Source organism: Solanum verrucosum, unplaced genomic scaffold (genome assembly GCF_900185275.1).
Source record: "Solanum verrucosum unplaced genomic scaffold, falcon-dt-bn FXZP01000725.1, whole genome shotgun sequence".
NCBI lineage: Eukaryota > Viridiplantae > Streptophyta > Magnoliopsida > Solanales > Solanaceae > Solanum > Solanum verrucosum.
In genome coordinates, this window is record NW_026020151.1 from 1 (window position 1) to 10,492 (window position 10,492).

A 10,492-nucleotide genomic window follows, 5' to 3' on the forward strand; every position below is an offset into this window, starting at 1 on the left:
CCTCCGGTAAAATAAGAACAGCCCCGACGTTCAACCCCCCTTTTTTACCATTAGCAAGAACCTGTTTCAGTTGCATATCATAAGGAATTCGAACAACTGCTTCAAATACAGTATCAGGAAGTACCGCTTGTGGAACCTCAATTTCCACGGGCTTATTAGCTAAATGGCAATTGGCACATACAATACGCCCAGTCGCTTCTCGTGGATTTTCATAACCCTGCTGTGCAAAAATGGGATATGCACTTGAAATGGACGTCCGAGTTAAGATATATATCATGAGCGATACGGAAATAGATCGAGTAATCTGTTTCTTTAGCCAAGAAAAAGCATTTCTAGTTTGCATGGTCCAATCATTGATCGCGAAAATTTCTACAATAAATTGGGTAGGTCGCTAGTATAGTTCCCTAGCCACGATTCTGCTATTTGCTGGAATAATCTAGGATGAATCTTCCCGATGGTTAGAAATAGGAAGAGTAAATATGATTTTCAATACTTTGCTTATGTACAACTACAAAGTACCAAGCATTCTAATTGGATTAGATTAATATCAATGGATCCTTTATCATTCAGTTATTGAATCATAAATCAGTAAAATTGACGGAGACAGACTAGTTAAATAACGGAAAAGCCAATATTTAAAACATGTATCAAAAATTACTGGAAGGATGCAAACAAGAATAGTTATAGTTTGCTCATTCGCAACAACTCCAACCTCGTTATAGATAGAGCGTATAGCGAATTCCCAACCTGGGGGTGAATGATATCCGAGAAAAAACTCAGTTACTAGAAGAAGACACAAAGCTTTTGCTGTGTCACTTAAGTTATATAGGAATTCCTGAGCCCAAGAGTTAAGAATAACAAGTTTTTCCTTACCCAAAATTGAATACCCGCTTAGAATACCAAACCAGATGATATTTGTTGAGAAGTGCAAAATCGTATCCATACGATTCTCATTTTGTATCGTGATTAATTGGATCGTTTCTTTATGGATTCCTATCCCAAACTCTTCGAGATGTGTTTCCGAGTATTCCTTGATCATTTCGTCCAAGAAGAGGAGTTCCTCTAATTCTCTGAATTTTTCTAGAAGACTCTTTTCTTGAATATTATTCAAGACAATTTGGGATTGCCCAGTATTCCACCAATTAGTAACCCAAGATTCCAGACATTTATTAACTGAGAAAGAAATCCACCAGGGCAAAAATACTATAGATGCAAGATAGAAAAGAGGAGTGAATGCTTTCTTTTTTGCCATTTTTTCGTCTGTAAATTGTTAATCAACCCATTCGTACACTCTATGCGATCGAATATTTCTTACACACATGAGTTTTATACAAGGTATCGAACTTATGAATCTATTTTCTTTGTGATTTTGTGGTTAGTCTTTGAATCTAGAAAGAATACAGAAATAGGCTAAGAATTCACTTCGAATGAAGAAATTTAGAATATTGTTTCCTGATATCTCAATTGGTCAAATTAAAAATAAAGTGTATCCTTTCGATGAATGATCGAAAGAACCACTTTAAGTAATGAATATTATTCAGATTTTGAGACGAAAGAACTCCTTTGCTATCAAAATATCCAATATTTCGAAAAAATTTCACTGATTACCCATAGTCAGGAATAGAATAATTGAGGGAAAGATATTAGGATGATCAAAAAAAAATGACTGGCAAGGGATAAATTGGCTAGTTCTCAGTATTTAATTAAGAAATCCAATTGTTGGTCATTAAAGAATACAAAAGAAAGAATTTCAAATTTACAAGATACGATCTATCTGGATCTAAAGTGTCAATTCCAACAAATATTGAACTAAAAAAAATTCTTGCTTTCGAAATGGTTTGCCGTCTGAGATGAATCTATTATTTCGATTTGTTATTTGTTATTGAATTGCGTGCGCATAAAGACCATAAAACGCATAAAGACCATAAAAAGAGTTTCGTTTTATGGTTCTTTCATATACGTTTTCTTTAATTGAATGAACGTTCTGATTCTCAATTTATCAAAATACTTCAATTGGTACACGCAAGAAATAGGCTAATTCAGCAGCCTTTTGTTCAATTTCTCGTGGAGTCAAATTCTCATCAGTACGGGTCAAGGGAATGGACCCCTGGCCTCGGATGTCCATATAAAGAACACGACGAGCATAAATACCCTCTTTAACTTCTATTCTAACGGACTGAATATCTTTTATAAGGAATCGGAGGAATATGCGACGATTTTTTCCCGGAAATCCCCAACGAAAAATACAGACTATTCCTTCCTTTCTATCGAATCGATCATAACCACTACCTACATTCCAGGAAATTGTGCACCACAAATAAGAGCTAATAAAGAGACCCGCAATTCCGTAGAAAGACATCACGATTCCTTGTGGAAAAAAAATGATTTGCTGAGGCGGAAAAAAAGATAGCAAATTTCTACCAAGATAACTGGAAGTTCCAACTAATAAGAAGCCTAATGAACCTAAAAAAAGGATCAAGGCCCAGCAGAAATTACTTATTTTTCGAGACCCCGTTATAAGTTCTATCCATATATCGTCTGATCGCCAAGTCATACTTTACTCGATTGCATTTTATTGGAATTGAGATAATACCCCAGAGAAATTTGACTTTACTTTTTTGTTTCCGAAGTAACTCTCATCAACTAGCACTAGTTTGAGGTGAACTAGCACTAGTTTGATGTCAACCTTTAGGAGTAATTCATCAAATTGGTTAAATCTAAAATAATAACATACTCTTTATTTAATACGATCCCACTATACATATCGATATACATATAGATTCACCGACTACATTTCAGCCATCCAGAGATCCTGATCTATTTGAAAATTGCTAGAATTGATATATCCATATATCATGTTTCTGCGGGCATAAGAGTTTTTTCCTTTATGTTCGGTGGAAATCACATGTTATACTATATTCCAATAAATAGATATCCGTGTTATGATACAAGTCCACGTTTTCAAAAAAAAAATGGATGAGATTGGGTCCCAGCGGATCTAAACAATCTTGTTTTTTTGAACATGAAGAAATAAAGAAGCCATTGCAATTGCCGGAAAGACTAGGCCTACTAACGGCACAAAAATAGATGGAAGGTTCAAATTTGTCATAGAAGGGGTACCTCGATTTACTATTTGTATCTGTTATTATGTTATTATATAAATAAAGATATCTTGTAATAATTATAATTAAATTAAGAATTTGAATTCTAATTAGATAATATTTATTATTAATAGAATTTGAAGAATTTAAAATTCTTAGTATAGATCGAAGTATCGATATATCTAAATCTAACTGAGTACGTATAATAAGAATAAGTGCAAAGAATGTAGAACTGTAGAACTAAATAAATGGACTTATTCATCTCCTCCATGAGAAAGATATGTATGATAATGATAATAAACTTTATTATTTTTCTTCATTTCTTTGTCTTTTGTTCTTGTCTTCTAATTTTCTAAAAATAGATAAAGAGTTTTTTACCGATTATCGAAGGATTCGTTCGAATCCGACCCAACATGGATTTTTAGCTAAAATGGTTTTTCGGTAGATAGAGAAAGATACAAAACTCTATTATCTATATTGAAATTTCAAATTATATACCTAAGACAAGACCAAATTCGTTTTATTTTACTAATTTCACGAACGGAAGAACTCACTCTTGGTGATAAAGTGATAAAGGTTTCTTGATTCGTAATCAGGAATATAGGTCAAAAAAAGAGTTATCCTCAACTTTCGTTTTGATTCTTTCTACAATTCGATCTTCTATCACCAAAGAAAAGGCCATTATTATCTTATTTACTTTGATTCCGATAAACTAACTACTTTTTGCTACAAACACAAAAAAAATAATTGAACTTAGTGCTCTACTTGATTTTGCTTGACTTTTGATTCAAAGGAAAAAAGGCGTGGAGCTTAAATAACTCACTCAGAACGCTTTTTAAAAGATTACGTGGTACAATTAGGTCGAATAAACCCTTCTGGAATAAGTATTCAGCTGCTTGTGAACCTTCGGGTACTGTTTTATTCAATGTTTGTTCAATTACTCTTTTACCTGCAAATGCAATGTAGGCATTGGGTTCGGCAATAATGATATCCCCCAACATACCAAAACTAGCTGTCACTCCACCAGTTGTCGGAGATGTAAGGATTGATACATAAAATAATTTTTTATTTAATTGATAATCATATAAAGCAGACGATATTTTAGCCATTTGCATCAAGCTCAAACTTCCTTCCTGCATGCGCGCCCCCCCAGAAGCACACACTATAATAAGAGGTAAATTTTGATTGGCAGCGTGTTCAATCAAACGGGTGATTTTCTCTCCGACTACGGATCCCATACTACCCCCCATAAACTGAAAATCCATAACCCCAATTGCTACGGGAATGCCGTTTAGTTGGCCTATGCCTGTTTGAACAGCCTCGGTTAATCCTGTCTTTCTTTGATAAGAATCAATACGATCTTTATAAGGCTCCTCCTCCGAATGAAATTCAATGGGATCCAGCGAGACCATGTCTTCATCCATAGGATCCCAAGTACCCGGATCGATCAAAAGTTCAATTCTATCCGAACTACTCATTTTCAAATGATATCCACATTGTTCACAAATATTCATTTTTGATTTCAAAAATTTCTTATAATTTAATCCATAACAATTTTCGCATTGAACCCACAAATGCTTGTATTTTTGAGTTACCTCGAGATCATTAGAACTTTCTCTTATAGTTAAATCACTGCCCTTTGTGCGAGTTCGTCTACTGGAACCCTCGTTTTCACTACTATTTAGACTTTCACCACTACAAATGGCCCTATAAATGTAACTGTCACCGTAACTCTCACTACCACTTATAATGGAAGTATCTATACAGATTTGAGACTGAAGATAATTATCAATGCAACTATTAATGTGATTATTCCAACTATATTGAGTATCATACATGTAAGACATGTAAGAATTATAGTAGGGATCTTCGCCCCTAAATCCATTATTCAGATAACTCGAGTTTCGATAACTAGAAAAAGAACTTTCTAGTTCACTCAGAAAAGAATGATCGTTGTCAACCTCAAAAATCTGATTTTCAATATCAAAATAGATGGAATAACTGTCTCCATTCCTATCACTAACTAAAAAAGTGTCATCAGAGATGAAATTCCAAATGTCTTTAACGCCGAATAAATAATCAACATTACTGCAACTATGAATGTTTTTCATTTTTCGATTTGGATCTTCACTGGTATTTTCAATAGGACCAAGACTGCCCATTGATTTATTTAGCCCACACCTGCGTTCGAACTCCTTCTTAAACAACATCGAATTAAACCACCATCTTTCCATAGAGTTTTCTTGCCCCCTATTTGCATGAAAATACAATAGATGAATAGTCATTCGCTATAAAATTATTTATTTGAATATCTTATTTCCTATCAGACTAAGCATAGAAATCCAATCACTAGGATTATTAACTAATACGGATTGTGAGTATTCAAAAAAAGTTCTGAATCTGGGGGAACACTTCACTATATATTAATATGTTGGAACCCCCTTTTATTATTAAAAATAATAGAATTTTTGATAAAGGGCGGCTTCTCCTATGTCGTGTCAAATTCGCATCGAAAAAAAGAGATTTGTCCTCTCCTATAAAGAAATAAAAAAAAATTCGTAAAATCTCGTCTAATACTAATATCTAATCACTAACTAATCTAACAATCTAAAATCTAATAATAAGTAATAAATTAAGGTTCTATTTCAACACGGAACAAAGGGGACAATATACAGGCTGGGTAGAAAGAGTTGTAATACTTGGCTTGATTCAGGGAAACTACAAACTACAGGATAGAAAAGAATATACCAATCCTAAGGATCCGTAGGATTAATTGTGGATCCAAGACAACAATAGAAAGATTTGAGTCTTAGATTTTGATTTAGTTTTCTAGATTTTGTATTTCAAATCTTGATCAAAATATATGCAATAGAATCTTAGTTGTATTCGGCTCAATCCTTTTAGTAAAAGATTGGGCCGAGTTTAATTGTAATGTAATTCAATTAAGAGAACGAAGGATAATTACTTGAGTTCTTTCTCCTTATCCTTCTTTATTTCCTGCTAATTTATCTGCTAATGTCTACTGTTTTTACTTATCCAAAACGTCCATTGCTGCAAAATTAAATACGATCTCTTTCCATACCTCACAAGCAGCAGCTAGTTCCGGGCTCCATTTGGCAGCCTCGCGAATAATCTCATTACCTTCCCGAGCAAGATCACGTCCTTCATTACGAGCTTTTACACATGCTTCTAGAGCTACTCGATTAGCTACGGCACCTGGCGCATTACCCCAAGGATGTCCTAAAGTTCCTCCACCGAACTGTAGTACGGAATCATCCCCAAAGATCTCGGTCAGAGCAGGCATATGCCAAACGTGAATACCTCCTGAAGCCACAGGTAGAACACCTGGTAAAGAGACCCAATCTTGAGTGAAATAAATACCGCGACTTCTATCTTGTTCAATAAAATCATCACGCAGTAAATCAACAAAGCCCAAAGTTATGTCTCTTTCACCTTCAAGTTTACCTACTACGGTACCAGAGTGAATATGATCTCCACCAGACATACGTAACGCTTTTGCTAATACCCGGAAGTGCATACCATGATTCTTCTGTCTATCAATAACCGCATGCATTGCACGGTGGATGTGAAGAAGTAGACCATTATCTCGGCAATAATGAGCCAAGGTAGTATTTGCGGTGAATCCCCCCGTTAAGTAGTCATGCATTACGATCGGAGTGCCCAATTCTCTAGCAAATACAGCTCTTTTCATCATTTCTTCGCATGTACCTGCAGTAGCATTCAAGTAATGCCCTTTGATTTCACCTGTTTCAGCCTGTGCTTTAAAAAGTGCTTCGGCACAAAATAAGAAACGATCTCTCCAACGCATAAATGGTTGTGAGTTCACGTTCTCATCATCTTTGGTAAAATCAAGTCCACCGCGAAGACATTCATAAACAGCTCTACCGTAGTTTTTTGCAGATAACCCCAATTTAGGTTTAATAGTACATCCCAACAGGGGACGACCATACTTGTTCAATTTATCTCTTTCAACTTGGATCCCATGAGGCGGACCTTGGAAAGTTTTAACATAAGCAACAGGGATTCGCAGATCTTCCAGACGTAGAGCGCGCAGGGCTTTGAACCCAAATACGTTACCTACAATGGAAGTAAGCATATTGGTAACGGAACCTTCTTCAAAAAGGTCTAAAGGGTAAGCTACATAAGCAATATATTGATCTTTTTCTCCAACAACACGCTCGATGCGGTAGCATCGCCCTTTGTAACGATCAAGACTGGTAAGTCCATCGGTCCATACAGTTGTCCATGTACCAGTAGAAGATTCGGCAGCTACCGCGGCCCCTGCTTCTTCAGGTGGAACTCCAGGTTGAGGAGTTACTCGGAATGCTGCCAATATATCAGTATCCTTGGTTTGGTACTCAGGAGTATAATAAGTCAATTTGTACTCTTTAACACCAGCTTTGAATCCAACACTTGCTTTAGTCTCTGTTTGTGGTGACATAAATCCCTCCCTACAACTCATGAATTAAGAATTCTCACAACAGCAAGGTCTACTCGACATGAATTCCGCGTTAATGAAACTTTTCACAGGAATCTTTCACAAAATTTCCAACTAATACTAATATTATCAATTAATCAGAATGGTTGATTATTAGACCATGGTATTTGATTTGCCAAATACATCATTATTGTATACTCTTTCATATATATAGCGCAACCCAATTTTGATTTTTTACCTTTTTTTTTTTTGAAATGGAAATACCTAGCTAACCTAAATAATAAGAACTTCCCCCTTGACAGTGGTATATGTTGTATATGTAAATCCTAGATGTGAAAATATATGGAATTCCTCTATGAATCTATGAAAGGTATAAAAAAGAAAGAAAAACGCAAAGAAAAGAATAGGCTAGGCATAAATCGATATGCTGAAATTTAAATAAAAAATAAATAAGAAGAGGAGCCCATTAGATACAAATAATGAATCGTAATAGAAATAGAAAATAAAGTTCAGGTTCGAATTCCATAGAATCGATAATATGGGTGGGCTTGTCTATAATGATAGACAAATGAAAGAATTTCTCAAGATTCTGATTCATCCACTTGAGATTTTTAAATGAAAATAGGTTGGGTGAGCTTCCAAATTAACTCAGTCTCATTGAATAAGTAAACAATTGGATTGGTTCAATTGCATGGTGCCAACGAAATCGAGTGCTAATTCCGATTTTTTTGAATTAACCGATCGACGTGCTAGCGGACATTTATTTTGAATTCGATAATTTTTGAAAAAACATTTCGACATATTTATTTTATTATTATGAGAATCAATCCTACTACTTCTGGTTCTGGGGTTTCCACGCTTGAAAAAAAAAACCCGGGGCGTGTCGTCCAAATCATCGGTCCGGTACTAGATGTAGCCTTTCCCCCGGGCAAGATGCCAAATATTTATAACGCTCTGGTAGTTCAAGGTCGAGATAGTGTTGGTCAACCAATTAATGTGGCTTGTGAGGTACAGCAATTATTAGGAAATAATCGAGTTAGGGCTGTAGCTATGAGTGCTACAGACGGTCTAACGAGAGGAATGGCAGTGATTGACACAGGAGCTCCTATACGTGTTCCAGTCGGGGGAGCGACTCTGGGACGAATTTTTAACGTGCTCGGAGAGCCTGTTGATAATTTAGGGCCTGTAGATACTAGTACAACGTCTCCTATTCATAGATCTGCGCCCGCCTTTATACAGTTGGATACAAAATTATCTATTTTTGAAACAGGAATTAAAGTAGTAGATCTTTTAGCCCCCTATCGCCGTGGAGGAAAAATCGGACTATTCGGGGGAGCTGGAGTGGGTAAAACAGTACTCATTATGGAATTGATTAACAATATTGCTAAAGCTCACGGGGGCGTATCCGTATTTGGCGGAGTGGGTGAACGTACTCGGGAAGGAAATGATCTTTACATGGAAATGAAAGAATCTGGAGTGATTAATAAAGAAAATATTGCAGAATCAAAAGTGGCCCTAGTTTACGGTCAGATGAATGAACCGCCGGGAGCTCGTATGAGAGTTGGTTTGACTGCCCTAACTATGGCGGAATATTTCCGAGATGTTAATGAGCAAGACGTACTTCTATTTATTGACAATATCTTCCGTTTCGTCCAAGCAGGATCCGAAGTATCGGCCTTATTGGGTAGAATGCCTTCCGCTGTGGGTTATCAACCGACCCTAAGTACCGAAATGGGTTCTTTACAAGAAAGAATTACTTCTACCAAAGACGGGTCCATAACCTCTATTCAAGCAGTTTATGTACCCGCAGACGATTTGACCGACCCTGCTCCTGCTACGACATTTGCACATTTAGATGCTACTACCGTACTATCAAGAGGATTGGCTGCCAAAGGTATTTATCCAGCAGTAGATCCTTTAGATTCAACGTCAACCATGCTTCAACCTCGGATCGTTGGTGAGGAACATTACGAAACCGCCCAAAGAGTTAAGCAAACTTTACAACGTTACAAAGAACTTCAGGACATTATAGCTATCCTTGGATTGGACGAATTATCCGAAGAGGATCGTTTACTCGTAGCAAGAGCGCGAAAAATTGAGCGTTTCTTATCACAACCCTTTTTCGTAGCAGAAGTATTTACCGGTTCTCCAGGGAAATATGTTGGTCTAGCAGAAACAATTCGAGGATTTCAATTGATCCTTTCCGGAGAATTAGATGGTCTTCCTGAACAGGCCTTTTATTTGGTAGGTACTATCGATGAAGCTACCGCGAAGGCTATGAACTTAGAAATGGAGAGCAATTTGAAGAAATGACCTTAAATCTTAGTGTACTGACCCCTAATCGAATTGTTTGGGATTCAGAAGTGGAAGAAATTGTTTTATCTACTAATAGTGGTCAAATTGGCATATTACCAAATCACGCCCCTATTGCCACAGCTGTAGATATAGGGATTTTGAGAATACGCCTTAACGACCAATGGTTAACGATGGCTCTGATGGGTGGTTTTGCTAGAATAGGAAATAATGAGATCACTGTTTTAGTAAATGATGCGGAGAAGGGTAGTGACATTAATCCACAAGAAGCTCAGCAAACTCTTGAAATAGCGGAAGCTAATGTGAAAAAGGCTGAAGGAAGGAGACAAAAAATTGAGGCAAATCTAGCTCTCCGACGAGCTAGAACACGGGTGGAGGCTAGCAATCCGATTTCATAACTAGTTGGTACGTTCGAATAATAAAAAGAAGTTCTCTTTCTAATCCTATTTAGATTCTGTCGGGTGAATACAATCAAATACAATCAAACAGAATCCAATTCTGATGCAAAAATTCAAATTAAAAAATGAAATAGAAAAGATACAAAATCAAAAAATAAATATCACTAAAGGTGGGTTGTAAACCTTATTAGATACCATTGACTCTGGTATCTAATAAGTTT

At 36.3% G+C, this 10,492-nt stretch overlaps 5 protein-coding genes across 5 annotated transcripts; 1 reads left to right on the top strand and 4 right to left on the bottom strand.

Moving 5' to 3' along the window:
* Positions 1-7: 7 nt before the first annotated feature.
* Positions 8-1,263, bottom strand: LOC125828087 (chloroplast envelope membrane protein). The gene has a single exon (XM_049507387.1). It carries the CDS (start codon positions 1,250-1,252, stop codon positions 563-565), a length of 690 nt encoding a protein of 229 aa, XP_049363344.1. The 5' UTR covers positions 1,253-1,263; the 3' UTR covers positions 8-562.
* Positions 1,264-1,888: 625 nt separating this feature from the next.
* Positions 1,889-2,565, bottom strand: LOC125828088 (photosystem I assembly protein Ycf4). The gene has a single exon (XM_049507388.1). The coding sequence runs from the start codon at positions 2,552-2,554 to the stop codon at positions 2,000-2,002; it is 555 nt and encodes a 184-aa protein (XP_049363345.1). The 5' UTR covers positions 2,555-2,565; the 3' UTR covers positions 1,889-1,999.
* A 393-nt stretch (positions 2,566-2,958) lies between these two features.
* LOC125828083 (acetyl-coenzyme A carboxylase carboxyl transferase subunit beta, chloroplastic) lies at positions 2,959-5,744 on the bottom strand. The gene has a single exon (XM_049507384.1). The coding sequence runs from the start codon at positions 5,384-5,386 to the stop codon at positions 3,863-3,865; it is 1,524 nt and encodes a 507-aa protein (XP_049363341.1). The 5' UTR covers positions 5,387-5,744; the 3' UTR covers positions 2,959-3,862.
* Positions 5,745-6,126: 382 nt separating this feature from the next.
* On the bottom strand, positions 6,127-7,735 carry LOC125828086 (ribulose bisphosphate carboxylase large chain). Its single transcript, XM_049507386.1, has one exon. It carries the CDS (start codon positions 7,582-7,584, stop codon positions 6,130-6,132), a length of 1,455 nt encoding a protein of 484 aa, XP_049363343.1. The 5' UTR covers positions 7,585-7,735; the 3' UTR covers positions 6,127-6,129.
* A 468-nt stretch (positions 7,736-8,203) lies between these two features.
* On the top strand, positions 8,204-10,430 carry LOC125828084 (ATP synthase subunit beta, chloroplastic). The gene has a single exon (XM_049507385.1). The coding sequence runs from the start codon at positions 8,377-8,379 to the stop codon at positions 9,871-9,873; it is 1,497 nt and encodes a 498-aa protein (XP_049363342.1). The 5' UTR covers positions 8,204-8,376; the 3' UTR covers positions 9,874-10,430.
* The last annotated feature ends 62 nt before the right edge of the window (positions 10,431-10,492 follow it).

Excerpts from the sequence above, each read along its gene's own strand:
- LOC125828087 (XM_049507387.1), bottom strand. The coding sequence starts at position 1,252 with ATGGCAAAAAAGAAAGCATTCACTCCTCTTTTCTATCTTGCATCTATA.
- LOC125828088 (XM_049507388.1), bottom strand. The coding sequence starts at position 2,554 with ATGACTTGGCGATCAGACGATATATGGATAGAACTTATAACGGGGTCT.
- LOC125828083 (XM_049507384.1), bottom strand. The coding sequence starts at position 5,386 with ATGACTATTCATCTATTGTATTTTCATGCAAATAGGGGGCAAGAAAAC.
- LOC125828086 (XM_049507386.1), bottom strand. The coding sequence starts at position 7,584 with ATGAGTTGTAGGGAGGGATTTATGTCACCACAAACAGAGACTAAAGCA.
- LOC125828084 (XM_049507385.1), top strand. The coding sequence starts at position 8,377 with ATGAGAATCAATCCTACTACTTCTGGTTCTGGGGTTTCCACGCTTGAA.